Source organism: Schistocerca nitens, chromosome 6 (assembly GCF_023898315.1).
Source record: "Schistocerca nitens isolate TAMUIC-IGC-003100 chromosome 6, iqSchNite1.1, whole genome shotgun sequence".
Lineage (NCBI taxonomy): Eukaryota > Metazoa > Arthropoda > Insecta > Orthoptera > Acrididae > Schistocerca > Schistocerca nitens.
Genome location: NC_064619.1, coordinates 466,657,390 through 466,679,987, shown reverse-complemented (window position 1 = coordinate 466,679,987; position 22,598 = coordinate 466,657,390). Strand labels below are relative to the sequence as shown.

General features: G+C 39.0%; 2 protein-coding genes across 4 annotated transcripts in view; one reads left to right on the top strand and one right to left on the bottom strand.

Annotated features, from left to right (window-relative positions):
• Positions 1–19,022: 19,022 nt before the first annotated feature.
• On the bottom strand, positions 19,023–20,510 carry LOC126262882 (tRNA (guanine-N(7)-)-methyltransferase non-catalytic subunit wdr4). The gene has a single exon (XM_049959759.1). The coding sequence runs from the start codon at positions 20,343–20,345 to the stop codon at positions 19,146–19,148; it is 1,200 nt and encodes a 399-aa protein (XP_049815716.1). The 5' UTR covers positions 20,346–20,510; the 3' UTR covers positions 19,023–19,145.
• A 520-nt stretch (positions 20,511–21,030) lies between these two features.
• Positions 21,031–22,598, top strand: part of LOC126262879 (protein enabled) — a 217,278-nt gene continuing 215,710 nt past the window's right edge. For all 3 annotated transcript variants that reach the window (XM_049959753.1, XM_049959751.1, XM_049959754.1), the window contains exon 1: positions 21,031–21,429. In XM_049959753.1, the coding sequence (XP_049815710.1) occupies positions 21,425–21,429 (5 nt within the window). In that variant the 5' untranslated portion in view covers positions 21,031–21,424. The remainder of the gene's footprint in view (positions 21,430–22,598) is intronic.

Here is a 22,598-nt window from a genome sequence, read left to right as displayed (position 1 = left end):
CCATAAGTTCTTCATTTCTTGGCTGTGATCTTCCACAAGTTCATTGTTATCCCCTTCTAGTCCCATGCTCTTGCCCAAAGACACAATCTTGTTGACTACAGGCTGACTCAAATGCCTCAGTCACACTTGACAACGCACTCTGGCCAAAGCTTGTTCCAAGCAGAAGGTATAGTTCTCTTTGTAACCCCTTCCAATGCCTTTTCGATAATCTTGATGCAGGCAACAATGTCAAAGTGATATTTTCAGAACTCACTGAGATTGAGATGGGTAGCTTCAGTCAACTCAAAGCAATGTTCTAATAGTGCTTTAGTGTGAAATAATCTGCCGGTCCATAGGCAGGAGTAATGGAGTTGTGTTGGGAGATAATTCCTCAGAATCTACGCTCATCTTGAAGTTGCTGATGACGTTCTCTGCTGCCTTTGTGTCTGAGCTGGCTGCTTCGTCGTGCCTCATAATGCTGTGGATGCCAGTTCTTCTCTTAAACTTCTCGAACCACCCACAGCTTTCTTTAAACGCTTCTGCCCCTGATGATCCTTACAGCTTATTAATGAGGTCGGCAAAAATCATTCTTGACATCTCACAAATGATGTTTCCATTAATAGTGTCACCTTGCAATTGCTTTTCATTTATCCACATAAGGAGCAACCTTTCAACACTGTCCAGAATTCGAAACCATTGTTTAGACACTCCTGTCACTCCCTTTAAAGCATCTATCTCCTTAATCTTGTTCTTGTTCTTGAGAATAGTGCAACTAGTTGATGTAGACCGATTGTATGTGCGTGCTAAATCAGCAGTGCTTACACAACATTAAAGTTTTTCAGTGATTTTGTGTTTAATTTCTAATGTCATTTTCTTTCATTATAGTAGTCTTTTTGCGGTTTTATCTACAGGGACATTTCTACAAAGGTTATTAAAATTTGCACACAAAAAATGCCATGTGATCACAAGCTGCACTAAGATGGCAGCAGAAAGAGCGCTAAATCCAAACTGCTATGTGTACTAAAGACACTGTTCATATGCTGCTGCCAACAATGAAAGGTGTTCATATTGTTGAATGTTTCCTCTGCTGCACACGAACGGCTGGTGATGTCACACTTAATTGTCGTCACACATTATGCGAAACATCGCTCGTTAAGTGCCATTTTCTTAAGGTTTGTTTTGCTCGATTTGCAGATTACATGTTATGGGAGGTGCTTATTAACCAAGATTCCACTACAGTTCAAATTTTCATTATGTTAAGATCTTTGCTTTCTGATATTAATGATAGTGTTCAAATGAGATATACAGATGAAACTTCCATTCAGCTGTCTTTATTGTGCATAAAAAAAACTGGAAAACTAATTTTTTATTTAAATACATAAGAAAAAATGATTTATTTTCTTAAATTATTCATTGACACACTATCCTTGCTCATCCACTACTTACCTGTGCCTGTGCACATCTGGCTCGTCAAATGTAAATACCTTGTTTACAGTTATTAGTTCAAACTGCCGCTGTAGTTACTGTGTTGACATCGCTTAAATGCCAGGAATGAAATCTGTCCTGGAACTTTTGGGATGGACAGTGCAGGGTCCCCTGCAAGTCATTCACAGGGTTCGGCCTTCTTTGTGACTAATTGACACCCCCCCCCCCCAAAAAAAAAAAAAAAAAAAAAAAAAAAAAAAAAACAGAATTTCTTGTGAACTACTAGAGCCTTAAAAGTAGTGTCAAGTTACAGAATGGTACAATAGTGTAGGGATTACATTATTTGGTTGGTATGTTGAAGTTGAGTTAATCCTGTTATCCCACCTCCCCAATCTTTATTGGAGTGATTGTATCCATTATTGTTATTGAATTTCTTTGGTTGAAACACAATAACTTATTTCTAACTCGTGTCACATCAGTTTAATCATCATATTAAGTTATTAGCTTGTTCTCATTTTTTTAAATTTTTGTCTATGTGATTTTAATTATTTTTAATTATCTCTTGCAATATTTAAAGGTTTAATACTGATACAACAGTTTAAAAAAGATGAAATAATCTAGTTGTATTGCTTGTGCAATGGTGTCAAAAATTTAGTTTTCATTACGAGATGTAATCATTGTACAAATGTTTGAACATAAATTGTTGTTGCACCCTGGACAAAATAACGCAGACAAAGATTTTAATGAAAGAGTGCAGAGGTAATGGAGGACAGAAATATGAAATGATTAAAAGAAATTGAAATAAATACATAAAAATAATTAAAATATCTTTGTCAGTGATTCTAACTTGAAAAATGAGGGGGAAATAGAAAAGTAAATATGGTGAGTTACAGCAAAGTTTTAGAAATGAAAAAAATGTTTAAATATAATTAATTAAAATAACTTAAGACCCAATTATTTTGATAAGACGGGACTCAAACCCATAACCTTTAGCTTACCAGTCAAGTAACTTTGGTACTGCTATGCTGCAATGCTGTTCTGCAATTTAAGGTTACTTTAAAGGCTGTAGTAGATAGCAAAAAAATTCTGAAACTATTTTTTGTCAGTTAATCACAAATGACAACTACTGTGAATGGCTACAGATTGCCTGATACAAGGTATCCTACCCTTCCATCATATATGTGGTTTGAAAAGTTGATGCCATCCCAAGGGATCACCCCCTTATAAGTCTTCAGCTAATTGTGCATGCGCATGCCCCTCCTCCCTCGGCAGGCGCGCGCGCGCAGTTATCCAAGCTTTCTAAAATGTATTTCCTTCCACAGAGAGAAAAAAGGAAATGGTAGAAAAAGAGGAGCGGGTCACTCACAAGGGGAGGCCCTCGCACCCCCCACAGATTGAGTGGTAACATGGTCATTAGAAAACTGAACACAGATCAAACATGAAAACAGGAAGAAGGTGCACTGGACTGTGAAAAACAAAATAGAAATGGTGAATGCTCCAAGCTCAACAAATAAAACATAGAGTAGAGTAAAAGTGCTGTGATGTTGTGGTTAAGTGGTCATGGTGTGGGACTGCAAAGTGGGCGAGCCAGGTTGTAAACCCCCTCATGCTATTTATTTATTTTTTTTTCCCACAATTTCATGAAATGTCCAACCAGTCATTGAAATGTTTCTTCTTTCTGTAGTCTTGGCAGTTGTCATACTATATGTTGGTTATAGAATGTCTTGTGGTAAGAATACATTACCACCACAAGTAAATGTGATGAATAGTGAGAACAGGTGAGGTACCATGCAGGCATGTCACAGAAAAGAAAACAACATATAAACCAATGTGAACTATGTTACAACAATGGAATTGAAGAGTCAAAAGTTCCAAAACAGAATGCAACTTCAAAAATGTTAAAAACATATGTTTTGACAGAACAGAGAGAAACTGTGTGATTGTGAAACTGTTGCATTTATTTGTTGCAGCTTATGTGACGAACCATTGTTTTCATCATTTCCTTGGGAGTGATCACATCCACATTCATACGAACACCTAAATCAGGCAAGGAGGCGCATCTCACTCACTCACATACAAATTAGGTCCTTTCATATGACACACATACTGTCACTAATGCTGTGTATGGCACACCAGGCATGTTTTCTGGCGGAGGATTCGGTTGACTTGTAACCTTGTCATCAAATGTTTGCATTTCCCTTACAGAGGCCACTTCTTTTTGACTGTTAATAGAGTAGTTGTGTAGAACCAACTTTCATTACAGGTCCCTTCCTTATGCCTTTCTGTTGCAAACGGGTGTTACACTACAATGCAGACAAAGACTTTACTCAATATCGCACTTGTTAAGCTTAGACTGTTCACTATTTCCATTATTATTATTTCCCCACAGTTCAGTACACCTTCCTGTTTTCATGCTTGATCTGTGTTAAGTTTTTTGATGGACTGTCCACTGGGGCCTCTGACCACTAAATCTGAGGGAGGTGTGATGGGGAGTTTCCCCTGAAAGCGACCCACCTTTAGTGAGGACAGGGGAGAATCTCAAACTAAGATCATAATGACCTGCCTCTCATTTTGATGCTACCCCTCTTTTCTCCCTGCTCATGGAGCTAAAAGCTAGGTAAGATTTTCTACTTTCATAAATGCACATTGTTAGTACTTCAAATTTTGCTTTTTTAAGGTAAATGCTGGACTGCCTTTCAATCTCTCTGCAATTTTTCAGTGTTCTCGACTGCAGTTTCTTCTAAATACAATGTACTGGAAACATAATTTGTGAGGGGGAAAACTTAAAACTTCTGCAACAAGTGATCACCATTGTAAAAAGGTTGGTGGAAAAGCATTCCAATGGTGTCCATGCAGTAGGTAAGCTTCACTTACAAAAAAAGAACTGCGGGGAGAAATTTTGGTAATTTCCCACTTTCCTCCCACCATATTTGTTTAAATCCTTTGTTTCCTAATAAGGCAATTTTGGGAATAATTTTGCTGAGTGTATGTCACCAGCACCACATAGCTTTCGACATGCAGATTTTTTGAGTGCTGTGATGCATCTCGTGTAGAAATTGGTTAGCCAAAAACTATCCTCTGTCAACATCTGCATATGTGAATATGCAGAACCGTTTTGGATGATGTGAAGGCAGCAACTCACTGATGCAAATCCATGTGATCTCTCGTAATTGTCATTAAGCAAGGGGAAAACAAGCATGTACTTTTTGCAATTATTAAAATATGGATATAACACAGTAAACAAATGAGAATAACTTAAAATAATAAAAAACATCAGCTATAGTCCATGAATGAAGTTTTTTGTAGCACACACAGAAAAGTCACCATACGAAGACAGCAAAATACATAGGTTATAAGAAATTATGGCAGCACTCTCCAGTTGTAGCTGTATCAACTTCTGTAGCAAGGTCTCTTTCACCATGAAGAGTATAGACCATTTTGAAAGTCAGGATTTTGTATCGGAAGCGGCTGCTCTTCACTTCGACAACCACATCGTTATATGAAACTGGCATTGCTTGATGCATTTACCAAGTAAGGAGAAGGAATTTTACATACAAGTTAGTTTCTGAAGTAAAACAGAAAAGGTGCGAGAATCATTTAAGTACAAAACAGGCCAAAATTGACTGGGTATTTCACATGAAGGACAAATGCTGTGTCCTGCATTGTGTGGGGACCAATATCACAAAGGTAGCCTGTACATGCTGGATATGTTTGTGAGGATCACTCCAAAAGAAATAAGTACACACTATTAAAAAAAATCCAACTTTTGTTCTACACCTTTTCTGTTCAGCAATCATAAAAACATTCTTCCCAGTTATATTTAAATTTAATTTAACCTGTTTCTGCAAGCTGCGCCCTCAAAGCACTCCATTAATATGACTGCTGCACTTGGTGTTTTTCTAAAGCAATGTGCTGTTAATACAGTTCCAGTGTTGTGAGAAAGAGATAGTGACAAGTACTCGCAAGAGACTGAAGAATGTGTATGGTGATGACGACATAGCAGTTTTTTCCATCACTCGACAAGCAAATTATATGGTGAAAGTGGGCATGCCAATATTCAGAACCTCCAACACAGCAAGCAGACCAAGCAGTGCACAGACTTCCGAAAATGTTCGGCATATTCTCAATCTGATTTCGGCTGACAAATGTGTAACAGTGAGCAAGCTATCAATCTGAGTGGGTGTAGGAGTGTCTACATCTACATTTATACTCCGCAAGCCACCCAACGGTGTGTGGCGGAGGGCACTTTACGTGCCACTGTCATTACCTCCCTTTCCTGTTCTAGTCGCGTATGGTTCGCAGGAAGAACGACTGTCTGAAAGCCTCCGTGCGCGCTCTAATCTCTCTAATTTTACATTCGTGATCTCCTCGGGAGGTATAAGTAGTGGGAAGCAATATATTCGATACCTCATCCAGAAACGCACCCTCTCGAAACCTGGTGAGCAAGCTACACCGCGATGCAGAGCGCCTCTCTTGCAGAGTCTGCCACTTGAGTTTATTAAACACCTCCGTAACGCTATCACGGTTACCAAATAACCCTGCGATGAAACGCGCCGCTCTTCTTTGGATCTTCTCTATCTCCTCCGTCAACCCGATCTGGTATGGATCCCACACTGATGAGCAATACTCAAGTATAGGTCGAACGAGTGTTTTGTAAGCCACCTCCTTTGTTGATGGACTACATTTTCTAAGCACTCTCCCAATGAATCTCAACTTGGTACCCGCCTTACCAACAATTAATTTTATATGATCATTCCACTTCAAATCGTTCCGCACGCATACTCCCAGATATTTTACATAAGTAACGGCTACCAGTGTTTGTTCCGCTATCATATAATCATACAATAAAGGATCCTTCTTTCTATGTATTCGCAATACATTACATTTGTCTATGTTAAGGGACAGTTGCCACTCCCTGCACCAAGTGCCTATCCGCTGCAGATCTTCCTGCATTTCGCTACAATTTTCTAATGCTGCAACTTCTCTGTATACTACAGCATCATCCGCGAAAAGCCGCATGGAACTTCTGACACTATCTACTAGGTCATTTATATATATTGTGAAAAGCAATGGTCCCATAACACTCCCCTGTGACACGCCAGAGGTTACTTTAACGTCTGTAGACGTCTCTCCATTGATAACAACATGCTGTGTTCTGTTTGCTAAACTCTTCAATCCAGCCACACAGCTGGTCTGATATCCCGTAGGCTCTTCCTTTGTTTATCAGGCAACAGTGCGGAACTGTATCGAACGCCTTCCGGAAGTCAAGAAAAATAGCATCTACCTGGGAGCCTGTATTTAATATTTTCTGGGTCTCATGAACAAACAAAGCGAGTTGGGTCTCACACGATCGCTCTTTCCGGAATCCATGTTGATTCCTACATAGTAGATTCTGGGTTTCCAAAAACGACATGATACTCGAGCAAAAAACATGTTCTAAAATTCTACAACAGATCGACGTCAGAGATATAAGTCTATAGTTTTGCACATCTGCACGACGACCCTTCTTGAAGACTGGGACTAGCTGTGCTCTTTTCCAATCATTTGGAACCCTCCGTTCCTCTAGAGACTTGCGGTACACGGCTGTTAGAAGGGGGGCAAGTTCTTTTGCGTACTCTGTGTAGAATCTAATTGGTATCCCGTCAGGTCCAGTGGACTTTCCTCTGTTGAGTGATTCCAGTTGCTTTTCTATTACTTGGACACTTATTTTGATGTCAGCCCTTTTTTCGTTTGTGCGAGGATTTAGAGAAGGAACTGCAGTGCGGTCTTCCTCTGTGAAACAGCTTTGGAAAAAGGTGTTTAGTATTTCAGCTTTACGCGTGTCATCCTCTGTTTCAATGCCATCATCATCCCGGAGTGTCTGGATATGCTGTTTCGAGCCACTTACTGATTTAACGTAAGACCAGAACTGCCTAGGATTTTCTGTCAAGTCGGTACATAGAATTTTACTTTCGAATTCACTGAACGCTTCACGCATAGCCCTCCTTACGCTAACTTTGACATCGTTTAGCTTCTATTTGTCTGAGAGGTTTTGGCTGCGTTTAAACTTGGAGTGAAGCTCTTCTTTGCTTTCGCAGTAGTTTCCTAACTTTGTTGTTGTACCACGGTGGGTTTTTCCCGTCCCTCACAGTTTTACTCGGCACATACCTGTCTAAAACGCATTTTACGATTGCCTTGAACTTTTTCCATAAACACTCAACATTGTCAGTGTCGGAACAAATTTTCGTTTTGATCTGTTAGGTAGCCTGAAATCTGCCTTCTATTACTCTTGCTAAACAGATAAACCTTCCTCCCTTTTTTTATACTCCTATTAACTTCCATATTCAGGGATGCTGCAACGGCCTTATGATCACTGATTCCCTGTTCTGCACATACAGAGTCGAAAAGTTCGGGTCTGTTTGTTATCAGTAGGTCCAAGATGTTATCTCCACGAGTCTGTTCTCTGTTCAATTGCTCGAGGTAATTTTCGGATAGTGCACTCAGTATAATGCCACTTGATGCTCTGTCCCTACCACCCGTCCTAAACATCTGAGTGTCCCAGTCTATATCTGGTAAATTGAAATCTCCACCTAAGACTGTAACATGCTGAGAAAATTTATGTGAAATGTATTCCAAATTTTCTCTCAGTTGTTCTGCCACTAATGCTGCTGAGTCAGGAGGTCGGTAAAAGGAGCCAATTATTAACCTAGCTCGGTTGTTGAGTGTAACCTCCACCCATAATAATTCACAGGAACTATCCACTTCTACTTCACTACAGGATAAACTACTACTAACAGCGACGAACACTCCACCACCGGTTGCATGCAATCTATCCTTTCTAAACACTGTCTGTACCTGTGTAAAAATTTCGGCAGAATTTATCTCTGGCTTCAGCCAGCTTTCTGTACCTATAACGATTTCAGCTTCGGTGCTTTCTATCAGCGCTTGAAGTTCCGGTACTTTACCAACGCAGCTTCGACAGCTGACAATTACAATACCGATTGCTGCTTGGTCCCCGCATGTCCTGACTTGGCCCCGCACCCGTTGAGGCTGTTGCCCTTCCTGTACTTGCCCAAGGCCATCTAACCTAAAAAACCGCCCAGCCCACGCCACACAACCCCTGCTACCCGTGCAGCCGCTTGTTGCGTGTAGTGGACTCCTGACCTATCCAGCGGAACCCGAAACCACACCACCCTATGGCGCAAGTCGAGGAATCTGCAGCCCACACGGTCGCAGAACTGTCTCAGCCTCTGATTCAGACCCTCCACTTTTGAAATTAGATACAAAGAACATATTGATGCTCTAAGACTTGGTAACTTGAACAAATCAGCATTTGCAGCCCATATTGCTGATGAAATCCATTCGGTGGGAAACATGGAGGACAATTTAAAAACTTTGCATCTAACAGAAAAAGGAGCCACTATGAATATATTAGAAGAATTAGAAATACACACACACAAAAACAGCACCCCAGACTATATCCTTAACGAACAAACAGAGTTGGCTAACACCCCTTTCCTGAAAAATTTCCAAAAATTACTTTCCAGCCTCCAAAGCAAATAATATTAATACACCTATCTGCAGATCAAGTAGCAAATTTATATGTTACTATAATTCTCATGCTGCCAAATGTAATAAAAATAATATACTATTTTACCTATACAGTTCTAATTATATATAAAAACTTTATAATTAAATCAGCAATATCAGATTTAAAAAAAAAAAATTCAATCTCTCTGTACTAATGTAAAAGGAATTACAGTTTTGTAAAAGAATATATGATCCTTTCCAAACATAGGACATCATCGTCAAATGTCATGATATATCATAGCATCTGTGACACTCATATGTTTGTAAGCTCTTTGTATGTATCAAAACATGTGGTGCGTGGTTGAAATGATCTCAGCGACAAATCTAAAGTGTACAGTGAGAACTATTACGTGTGCAACAACGAGGATGCAGTGGGAATGCATTTACATCAATTGGACGAACGTTATGAAAACAATCACTCGAAACAGACGTTTCATGACTATTAATCTATAAAAACACACCAAATGTCAGAAAGAAAGCGTGTAAACCGTCTGATGATGAATCGCAACGATTCGAAACCGGTAACGGTTTCCTTTGAATAAAGGAACTCAAAGTAAATTTGTGGCTGGTTGCTGTCCTAACACCATCAACATACTGAGACTTTTTTTAAGTTGAAAAGGTTTTGCACCAGGTGGATCTCAAGTATCCTGACAGAAGTAGACAAACATGGATGGCAGTTTAGTGCAAACGTTTGGAACAGTATGAGAATTCTGGAGGTGACTTCATTGCCAGAATTGTGATGGGTGATGAAACATGGTTCCACCACTTTGAATCAGAGATGAAAAGGCAAGTAATAGAAGACATCCTGCCAACTCGTTGACAAAGAAGAAGAAGAAGAAGAAGAAGAAATTCAAAGATGCTCCTTCAGCAAGAACAGTAACTGCTACTATGTTTTATCAGAAGGCCTGTTGCTTGTGGACATAATGCCACAAGGAACCTCTATCAATTCTAATGTGCAAGTGGCATCCCTTAAAAAATTCCACATCAGTAAAATTACAATGTTTTGCTATTGCATAATAATGCCTGGTTACACCTGTGACATAATCACCACTGATACCACACAAAGCTTGGTTGGACAATGTTGCAAAACCCATCCTATAGCACTGATCTGGCACCGTGTGATTACCACCTCTTCGGTAAACTCATGAAATCATTTTGCGGAATGAGATTTGAAGATGACCCTTGTGAAGGCTGACTGAAAACATGCATATCCTGACTTCTTCTGTACAATTATACAGGCCTATGATTCCTGGATGTGTAAGGTAGTTGAAAGGGACAAAGATAATGGAGAAAAATGACATTCTGTCACGTAAGAGTATATTAACAAACCATAAAAATGTCAATGGTATTGAAAATAAATGTAATTTTAAAAAAAGAAATTGTCCATTTATTTCAGTGTGAACACCCATTCATTGGACATTGCAGGTAGCATTGCTAGACATCAATACCGCACATGGTTATTGCAGCCTGTGCTTGAGGTAGAGGTTTATCCTGAAGTGCTCTTTTTTCCAATGAAACATGGCTTTGTTAATCAGGGTCCATGACCTCTCAAAACAATTAATGTTGAAGTTCTGAAAATCCTCGTTAGTTATATCAAGTGCATCTGCATGATGTGAAAACAGGAGTGTAATCAGCAGTTGATGCAACAGGAATTATAAGACCATAACATCTGACAGATATGTGAACAATACACTGTAATCTTTTTTCAGAGAACTAACAAGTAAAGAACAAGACTTAAATTATTTCAAGCATGATAATGCAAAAGCAGACACCCTCAATGTGCCTGCGACAGTATTGAGATGTTTTTGATTATACGAACTATCCTTGTAATACTGTTGTAGGAAAAAAAAAAAAAAAAAAAAAAAAAAAAATGGATTAACTTCTCCAACATGCACAAACTGCAACAGCCAGGTGTGGTACTGATGTTGAGCACAGCATCTGAATGTCAGTCAATGCCCAACAGTTTACTTTGTAAGATTAACAATGTTTGGTACTTTTTATTATTGACAATGTAAAGTATTTAACCTCTTGATGGATTTTATGCTATTTAATGCCGTATGTTTAATGTCACAAAGTAAACTGTTTTAAATTATGTAAGATGTCAATACTTGATGATGAACAGAGGATTGCAACTGGTTATAATAAAGAATTATTTATTAGCAGCTCTTCATGAAGGAACTATGATGATGCTTTTAATTATTTTGTAAAGTTTCAGTGTGCACAGCTATGTGAGCAGATGTTATTGATACACTAAATGGTGCAATAATTTTCTCAATTTCTTCCCAATGATGTTCTAAACTTGTTTAATTTATGCCAAACTAAACCCAACATTCCACCTGCCAAGTCCAAGGCACAGCAAGACTGTATGAAGCTATCACAACCTGCCTCCCCATTACTGCTTCCCACATAATGCCACACGTGATCCATATGTGAAACATTTTTACTAACATTTGATGTAGTATGGAGGATGATTTTTAATCTTTCATGTGTGTTGTTCTCCAGATATATGCCTCTTCCATTTTTGTTACAACAAACTAGTTCACCTAGTATCACAGATTATTGCCTCCCTCTAAAGGATTCTATGACAGTGACCTTTAGAAAGGCAAGAAAACCTTGGAGAGTCTTTGATGCTTATAGCATATCCCATGACACGCTGAAGAAGAAAATTTATGAACCCCTAAGCACAGTACATATTAAATATTCATTTTCTAATGATTTTGCAGGCACTATCAGGCACAGTACCCATCTCAATGATAGATGACACAAGCAAGCACCAATCTGCAGGCTAATGTCCACAATTCCAGGATTTGTTGGGTAAATGTGGTGTGTAATGCAAAATTAATTCTGGAATTACTTTTAACATGATAACCTCTTTCGGGGGAACAGCATTAGTTTTAAGAAATGTTAAAATGTGTGTGAATTCCTAAGGGACCAAACTGCTGAGGTCATCGTTCTCTAGACTTAAACTAACTTACGCTAAGAACACACACACACACACATGCCCCAGGGAGGACTCGAACCTCCGGTGGGAGGGGCCGTGCAATCCACCACATGGCACGCCAAACTGCGAGGCTAGTTTTAAGACTGCATTACAATACTAGATTTTAAAACGGAGGAACTTCCTTTTCATTGACAAGGGTACATGGCACTAACAGTTGTCACGTTAATAAGGCATTAGATAGTATCTGAAAAAAATAAAGAACACCCACAGACTTACATTCAGAGGGCGCCGAACAAACTTAATTATGTGTGTAGATAGTTCATCCATGTTTTGATGATTGAGTTTTCAAAAAATGACACAGATGGCTGTATCTTTTGGCTACAGTAACTTAGAAGCTTAAATTTCTAACACTTCCTAGGGACAGCAGACCTACACACACACACACACACACACACACACACACACACACACACACGTCCCCCCCCCCCTTAAAAAAATAATAATGGAGCAAATTAATTGGGCTGCGTTCACTTGGCATGAACACATGAAGTACAAGCAGTAAACTGATACTTTAATGTTCATTTGGTCTACAGATTAAGTTTCTTGGAGCTGCTTATCATTTTTAAGCATATGTCTGGACTCATTCCACATACTTCAATGTTTTTACTGATAATAGAATGAAAGCTACCAGATGTAATTAACAAAGGAGAAATCTATGAGGGAAAGGTCAATCGCAGTGAAGTGTAAAAATATGTTGTGGGTCCCTGTTAGTTCAAATTCCTGTTCACAGTTTGTGCTATGAACTATTGCATATACTCAATTGATGAGTAAAATCATGTCATCTTAAAGCTGTGGTGAAGATATTGGAGTCAACTGAAAGCTGGGATACCACCTGTTGGCTTTGACTTGTGACGTTGTTTTGTGCGACATCATTAAGGAACTCACTGTTTGAAATGGACCGTTTCTGCAGAGGGCATGTTGGAGTAACAGGTGGCATACTCTAGTGTGGACATTTATGATTCAAAGCCGTTTGTGAGTGCTGTGTGTTACCACTGTTTTTTGAGAGTTTGTTTTTGTTCCCCAGTCCGTGAGTTATGTCAGTGTCATCAGTATTGGCTATTGATTGGTTTTCTGTCTTGAAATTATTAGTTCATCTTATTGTTAATGGTTTGAAAACTATTTTTTTGTGTTTTGGTGAATGTGCATATATGCATGCCCTTGCCAAAACCTGTTTGTCACCTGACTTTGGATGGTAAATGTGTTCTTATGTATTTCTCATCTTTATTGCAAGAAGTATAGTTTGTTTCTTTACATTCGTAATTTTCTTTGTTGTGTGGGTATTGAAAAGTATGTCGGAGTAGTTTTTCATGGTTTTGTGGTTGGTGTTGATAACTGAAGTTCATATAAGTTGCGATCAATATGTTACCATTTGAGGGCATTACAGCATACGGTATATGTAGTGTCGTGCAACTCTGATGTGGGTATATAAGCAGCAACATGTAAGCAAAGAATTAGTGTGGCATTTGTGTCTTTCAGACGTGGGTGCGGTAAATGCAGAAATGTGAACTATGGCAGTATTATTAACAAATGCATCCAACAGGATTCATGTGGTGTTACGTTTTTCTTGGCTGCTGAAGAACAAGAACTGGTAGACATCCACCAGAGACTGAAGAATATTTATGGGGCAGTATGTTTGTCGAAAACCATCATTGTGGAATGGTGTGCGAAGGGGTGTTGCTGCTTCATAATCCAGGTTCCCATATCGTAAATGCTGTAACACAGAGGTTACACCAACTCAGGTGGGAGACACTCAAGCACCTGCCCTATAGTCCTGATCCCTCCCCAATTGATTATCACACCGAACGCCATGAAGGGTCAGTTCCTGTCACACGAGGATGTGCAGTAGCCAGTTACAGACTTCTTCAGACAGCAGGACAATGTGTTTTACCAATCGGGTAATTTCAACTTGGTGCATCAGTGGGATAATTGGCTCAATGCTCATGGCCATTTGGCCTGATCGGCATACCGATTCTGGACTATAAGGCCTTCGAACAAAAACTTTTTGATCACCCCTTATGTTGTTGTTGTTGTGGTCTTCAGTCCTGAGACTGGTTTGATGCAGCTCTCCATGCTACTCTATCCTGTGCAAGCTTCTTCATCTCCCAGTACCTACTGCAACCTACATCCTTCTGAATCTGCTTAGTGTATTCATCTCTTGGTCTCCCCCTACGATTTTTACCCTCCACGATGCCCTCCAATGCTAAATTGGGGATCCCTTGATGCCTCAGAACATGTCCTACCAACCGATCCCTTCTTCTGGTCAAGTTGTGCCACAAACTCCTCTTCTCACCAATCCTATTCAGTAACTCCTCATTAGTTATGTGATCTACCCACCTTATCTTCAGCATTCTTCTGTAGCACCACATTTCGAAAGCTTCTATTCTCTTCTTGTCCAAACTGGTTCCTGACACTTAAATCTATACTCGATGTTAACAAATTTCTCTTCTTCAGAAACGATTTCCTTGCCATTGCCAGTCTACATTTTATATCCTCTCTACTTCGACCATCATCGGTTATTTTGCTCCCCAAATAGAAAAACTCCTTTACTACTTTAAGTGTCTCATTTCCTAATCTAATACCCTCAACATCACCCGACTTAATTCGACTACATTCCATTATCCCCGTTTTGCTTTTGTTGATGTTCATCTTATATCCTCCCTTCAAGACACCATCCATTCCGTTCAACTGCTCTTCCAAGTCCTTTGCTGTCTCTAAGAGAATTACAGTGTCATCAGCGAACCTCAAAGTTTTTATTTCTTCTCCATGGATTTTAATACCTACTCCAAATTTTTCTCTTGTTTCCTTTACTGCTTGCTCAATATACAGATTGAATAACATCGGGGAGAGGCTACAACCCTGTCTTACTCCCTTCCCAACCGCTGCTTCCCTTTCATGTCCCTCGACTCTTATAACTGCCATCTGGTTTCTGTATAAATTGTAAATAGCTTTTCGCTCCCTGTATTTTACCCCTGCCACCTTTAGAATTTGAAAGAGAGTATTCCAGTTAACATTGTCAAAAGCTTTCTCTAAGTCTACAAATGCTAGAAACGTAGGTTTGCCTTTTCTTAATCTTTCTTCTAAGGTAAGTCGTAAGGTCAGTATTGCCTCATGTGTTCCAACATTTCTACGGAATCCAAACTGATCTTCCCCGAGGCCGGCTTCTACCAGTTTTTCCATTCGTCTGTAAAGAATTCGCGTTAGTATTTTGCAGCTGTGGCTTATTAAACTGATTATCCGGTAATTTTCACATCTGTCAACACCTGCTTTCTTTGGGATTGGAATTATTATATTCTTCTTGAAGTCTGAGGGTATTTCACCTGTTTCATACATCTTGCTCACCAGATGGTAGAGTTTTGTCAGGACTGGCTCTCCCAAGGCCATCAGTAGTTCCAATGGAATGTTGTCTACTCCGGGGGCCTTGTTTCGACTCAGGTCTTTCAGTGCTCTGTCAAACTCTTCACGCAGTATCTTATCTCCCATTTCGTCTTCGTCTACATCCTCTTCCATTTCCATAATATTGTCCTCAAGTACTTCGCCCTTGTATAAACCCTCTATATACTTCTTCCACCTTTCTGCCTTCCCTTCTTTGCTTAGGACTGGGTTGCCATCTGAGCTCTTGATATTCATACAAGTGGTTCTCTTCTCTCCAAAGGTCTCTTTAATTTTCCTGTAGGCAGTATCTATCTTACCCCTAGTGAGACAAGCCTCTACATCCTTACATTTGTCCTCTAGCCATCCCTGCTTAGCCATTTTGCACTTCCTGTCGATCTCATTTTTGAGACGTTTGTATTCCTTTTTGCCTGCTTCATTTACTGCATTTTTATATTTTCTCCTTTCATCAATTAAATTCAATATTTCTTCTGTTACCCAAGGATTTCTACTAGCCCTCGTCTTTTTACCTATTTGATCCTCTGCTGCCTTCAACTACTTCATCCCTCAAAGCTACACATTCCTCTTGTATTGTATATCTTTCCCCCATTCCTGTCAATTGTTCCCTTATGCTCTCCCTGAAACTCTGTACAACCTCTGGTTCTTTCAGTTTATCCAGGTCCCATTTCCTTAAATTCCCACCTTTTTGCAGTTTCTTCAGTTTCAATCTGCAGTTCATAACCAATAGATTGTGGTCAGAGTCCACATCTGCCCCTGGAAATGTCTTACAATTTAAAATCTGGTTCCTAAATCTCTGTCTTACCATTATATAATCTATCTGATACCTTTTAGTATCTCCAGGGTTCTTCCATGTATACAACCTTCTATCATGATTCTTAAACCAAGTGTTAGCTATGATTAAGTTGTGCTCTGTGCAAAATTCTACCAGGCGGCTTCCTCTTTCATTTCTTAGCCCCAATCCATATTCACCTACTACGTTTCCTTCTCTCCGTTTTCCTACACTCGAATTCCAGTCACCCATGACTATTAAATTTTCGTCTCCCTTCACTATCTGAATAATTTCTTTTATTTCATCATACATTTCTTCAATTTCTTCGTCATCTGCAGAGCTAGTTGGCATATAAACTTGTACTACTGTAGTAGGTGTGGGCTTCGTATCTATATTGGCCACAATAATGCGTTCACTATGCTGTTTGTAGTAGCTTACCCGCATTCCTATTTTCCTATTCATTATTAAACCTACTCCTGCATTACCGCTATTTGACTTTGTGTTGATAACCCTGTAGTCACCTGACCAGAAGTCTTGTTCCTCCTGCCACCGAACTTCACTAATTCCCACTATATCTAACTTTAACCTAGCCATTTCCCTTTTTAAATTTTCTAACCTCCCTGCCCGATTAAGGGATCTGACATTCCACGCTCCGATCCGTAGAACGCCAGTTTTCTTTCTCCTGATAACGACATCCTCTTGAGTAGTTCCCGTCCCGAGATCCGAATGGGGGACTATTTTACCTCCGGAATATTTTACCCAAGAGGACGCCATCATCATTTAATCATACAGTAAAGCTGCATGCCCTCAGGAAAAATTACGGCTGTAGTTTCCCCTTGCTTTCAGCCGTTTCGCAGTACCAGCACAGCAAGGCCGTTTTGGTTATTGTTACAAGGCCAGATCAGTCAATCATCCAGACTGTTGCCCTTGCAACTACTGAAAAGGCTGCTGCCCCTCTTCAGGAACCACACATTTGTCTGGCCTCTCAACAGATACCCCTCCGTTGTGGTTGTACCTACGGTACGGCTATCTGTATCGCTGAGGCACGCAAGCCTCCCCACCAACGGCAAGGTCCATGGTTCATGGGGAGGGATCACCCCTTATATGTAGTAGTTTATAGTGGTGGGCATCATGGAGGGGTTTGTAATAATTTTGGTCTCTTTAGGTTCTGATAAGAGTTCTGCTAATGCTAAATTCTTGGTATCGTGGGCTTCGTTCTAGCTATACAGCTAAATCGAAATTTGTGGCACCAGGTTTTCGAGTTGTGCGTGGGATCCTGCTATCACTGTCTGTTTGAGCTATACAGGTCAAACAAAATTTGCGGTACTGGCTTTTCAAGTTATATGCGGCACCTGATATCACTGTCTTAATTTGAGCTAGCACATATAGGTCAAGTGAAATTTGCAGGTTTTCAAGTTGTGTATGGGTCCTGGTATCACTGTTTTAATTTGAGTTAATATGTGAAGTGAAATGTACCAATGGTGTATTTTTTTGCACATTTTGACTGGGTTGATTGTTGAGGACTTTGTGCACGTCATTTTTAGGTGTTCCCCCCCCCCCCCCCTTCAGAAAGGTGTCGCGTGGTGTTAATGTTGTACATAGTTGTCCCCAAGCAACACCCTTTACTTCCTGTAGTTGTCACGTTAATTTCATCCACTGTTGAAGTTAAATATTTCTCATATTATTGATGTTAATTGTGGGTGTAACAAGTAACATTGTGGTTGCCATATTCAATATGCTTAAAATAAGGTGTCTACCATATTGATGGCGTCACATTTCAAAACCAACTGGTGGTATCCAAACTTCTGGTAATCCCACATATTGTACAGTTGATGTAAATATTTAGCGAACAAAATAATGTTCACATTGTGGAACAAGACTGTGTTCTATTCGATGAGGTCGAGTCAACTTCGATGAATAAAATAAAACACAAAACATGTTATGTAGCCATAGTAACATTAATGTAGTTAGCGACATAGCTTCAGTTTGCATCAACTGAACTGACTGATGCAGGCTTTGTTCATTATGGAATGATGTGGTGTTGTGCGACATCATGTGTGTGCAAAAAGAAAAAGAAAAGAACACTGATAATATTTGTACGATATCTATATATATATATTTTTTAAAGTACTTTTTGTACTAATCTGTAGCATAGCCTGCGGTCTAGGTTAGGTTGAAAAGTAACAGCCTGGTTAAGAGTTGACAAAGCAGTACTTTCACCCAAGTAAGAAAACAGTATTTCTTTGCAAAACTGAGGAATGTGATAACAATAGTACCTGGTAACAGCATAGGCCTACTACACTTTGTTCCATAGCCATAGCAGTTCGTCTACTTGGGCTGCTCAGTAAAAAGCAGCTGTTACTTCAAATAACAGCCATGGTGATCATTAAACTAACCTGAAAATGGACATGTGCAAATACAAGTACCCTAATGGGAGTTTTCAGTCTGCACATCTTCAACCATCTCACTCACATGAAACCGACCAAAGTACTGTAAGGTAGTGGCTCTCAAAACAAGGATTTTATGCACAAGACGATATACTGTTACTGGCAAATTGAATGAAAAATAGTTTCCTCACTGATGAACTGCAAACATTTATTGCACTGATTACTACCAGCAAAGTAGTTTGGAAAACAAATGCTGAGACCCAAGGCAGTGTAAAATATATTTGACTGACGATTATTTTTCCAGTGCCATGGCAAGCTGGAATACTTAAACTGCAATTCTACGAGATTTCTGCATCAATTCATATTTAACACAGAATTGTAGTGGTAGAGTCTTATCTTAAATGTTATTGCAACAACTGTCTACCAGAGCTTGCATAAATCACTTACAAGATATCATAGAAATAAGGGAGAAGAATGTTTCCAATAACACATTCAGCACAAATACAACAGGCAAGTATTTAATCAATAGCATCTTACCGTTTAATTAACACTGTTTCACAACAACATTTCACAATGTGTGACCCCTTCACATTTACCTGCATACATTTAAAATCATCTGAGAAAGCTATAACGATTTATCTGCTAGCCTTTGCCGCTTTCTTTCCTTGTACTCTTGCAGGTCATCAAATCTCCGTTTATGCATGACTGGTTCAATCATTGGTGGTGGTACACTTTTAAACAAATCCCACTTACTGTTAAAAGAATTTGCAAGAAACTCCGATTTACAATCAACAGATTGTCCATTTGGCAAAAATTCTGATGTCTTGTCATTATACATGTACACAGAAACAGGGTGTCTTTCGACAGAAGCAAGGCACCACAACTCTCGATTTTCAGTTAACAAAATATCCCATGGCTCAACATCAAGAGCCAATACATTAAGCAAAACTGAGTGCACTGCAGTTATATTACCTGAAATACTATATAAAATACAACCGCTGAATGTAGCAAGTGTCACAGCTAGTATATTAACACCTTTACTACTCGCCTTGGCTGAAAAATGTCTTACTGCCAATGGCTCCTTGGAACCACAATTATCATCAGCTTCACCATTACTTTCTTGGCAAGATTTCATTTTTACATCACTATCACAATGTATAATGCCTATCTGCTTTCCTTCTAAGTAATCCCAAAATCTGACTGACCCATCTCCTGAACCTGAAACCAGAATGTTCCCGTCACCTGGAAAAAATTCTATCCTGGATACAAATTCCTCATGTCCCAAACAGTATGACTGAATGTTATACGCATTTGGGAATCTCGATACTCTTATCTTTTCATCTCTGTCACACGTAACTATAAAATTTTCACACGAAGATATAATCACATCTAATAATATTGAGAGATGTCCCAGTAACAATTGGCCGTTCTCTGTGTTGTTCTGTACAGAAAACAAATATGCATCACCTGTTTTGTCTGCAACCACAATACCTTGAGCAGTTGGCGTAAATTTTACACTACTTGCTGCTCGGTTCAGTATTCTTACTGACGATAAAGTCCACGACACAGTTCGCCACTGGTACAGTCTTTTGTCATTTGTGCAGGCAGCAAACCAAGTACCACAATCTGAAAGCGATGCGCAAGTGATGCACCTTACTTTGGTCTCTTCTTCATTTCCATGACTCTCGTGAGACACATGTTGAACACTTTCATTTAATTCTGCAACGTCAATAGTTTTAACTTCATCACAATTTTTAGACGTCAGCACGGTAGAATCAACTGTTACAACCGTGCATGTTTGGTTCATATGCAACGAGGGCGACATTATCCTTATGATTCAGATTCTTGAATGGGGAAAAATTACCTCATTTTCAGAACTTAAGACTTTTGTATTAGCAACCCATCCCTTAACAAAATTAAAAAGTTCAAATGTAACAAGTTAAGCACTTCACAATGCTGCTCCGTTTACCATTCTTACGCACGTGACTACATAAACAACCGCACCAAAGATGTTAGTTGAGATTGGTGATGTAATATCGAAAGGTATTGTGGAAAAATATTTACGTATGACGACATACCTACCTGGACAGTAATTTTGATTAATTAGGGCACTATATGTTATTTGATATAATAATAACGTCAAGATCGTGGGAAGCAATTACTGTTCACATTTTTTATTTCAGATTCACGCAAAATTGTACTGTCACTATTTTCTTTTCTGCACCTGCTACGGTCATCAATAGGAATGTACGCACCCAAAAACGTGATAATCGTTTACTGGATTGTAATTGACTGCTTACTTTACTATTGATTCTCCCTCTAATTGAGTGCTTTTAGAGTCTTTTAAAGATGATGTTTTATTACCTACCACTGCAGAAAAGTAATACTGCATAGTAAAATATTTACTCTTCTATAATTTGGCAGTATCGGAAGTCAGCAAGGTGCTTATGATAACAGACAAACCAAGAGTATTATAGCTTTCCCCAACACTTCTTTGAAATTAAGTCGATTTTGTACATTTGTGTTCAAGAGACATGTTTGTGTAACGCGTAAGTACTTCTTTGTGTTTAAGTGAAGAAGTTGTACGGAACAGCGACGTTTATGAACGTAAGACAGCGGTGTGTTGGTAGTGAATGATTTTACGTTATCTTCTCACTGTTCTGCTGGTTGGATACCGGGGAAATTAACCAATCAAACAGAAGAAAGGAATTTAAGCAAAATGGACCTGGCAGGACAGACGCGAAGAAGGGCGTGATAAATGAGTTTTCAGATGGCGTGTGGTTAAAGAGCTATAGAGTCGCCAATTCGTTTTCTGGGGAAAAGCAGCTGTTCTCTTGTTTCAAACGACTCGCAGATGTTTTGATGCCGTGAATTCTTCTGGAGTATTTATAAAGCCGATCAGATATGAGGTAAGTAAAAACAAAAAAAAAAAAAAAAAAGCATTAGTGACAGTTATGATAAGGACAGTATTTCATTGTGAAAATGATCAGCAGTTATCATCGCTTACAAGTAGTATATTGATGACTATATGTGCTAGCAAGGGTTGAACCTTACTAACAGTGTTTTTCGTGAGGTAGATTGTGTCGGCTTGTGTCAGTTCACATTGTGTTACAGGAATGTAAACTTTTTAATTCTGACATGCCTTGCCGCGTCACATCGTTCTTCTACATTACAGCAGGCTTATACTGCGTGTTGTAATACAGCACAAAAATGTGACAAGAATGTATCGAGTTGTAGCGGGGCTGATGTGCATAGTGACATCGTTGTACGTTTGCAAGCTTGTGCTTGTAATTGATTTGTAATTTAGACTGTTGATTCACATGGCAGGTCTTCATAGTTTAAGTTCGAAATTAACTAATAAATTAGTATTTCGTAATTTTATCTAAAACTTCGTACAAACCGATTCGTGTCATTGGATATGCTACGTATTATTTAGTGAAAGGGACGAAAAAGCAGCATAAACTTGCAGTACACAATACGTGCATTGATGTAAGAGTTGCAGAAATGAAATAGTGTTTCGCCGATCTCTCTTCCGTTTCTGACTTTTTTTCCTGTATTACGTACGTATTTTCATGTGATCATGATTGCGGAACGTAATAGATCAGAGCCGTACATAATGTACTGGCGACACTTTAAATGATTACACATATTTTAAAGTATTGCAGGTTCATTTTATCACATCATCAGATTCCAGCCAGATTAACTCATCCTGCATTGTACTGTAAGACAGTAAAAGTACTATAATCTATTTTACCAATCACATTATGTTCTTTTTTTATTTAATGGTGGTGGGGAGATTTCTACAACTGTGAAGTAATAAATGTTGTTCCAAGTTGTACTATTTATTTAAATTTTAAGTGATTCAGATAAATTATCTTAAACGTACAACAGATGCATTTAATTTTGGGACATGTTATTCTAAATCAAAGCAAGTGAGCATTTAGATCAAATTGTTATTTCCAACCGTAAAAGTTTTACAGAAGAACTTTTGTGCAGTTAACATATTGGAAGATAGGCAGTGTGACATTGGAGCTTTGAATTATGACACTGCATGTACTGGGTTGTATTTTGTCACCCA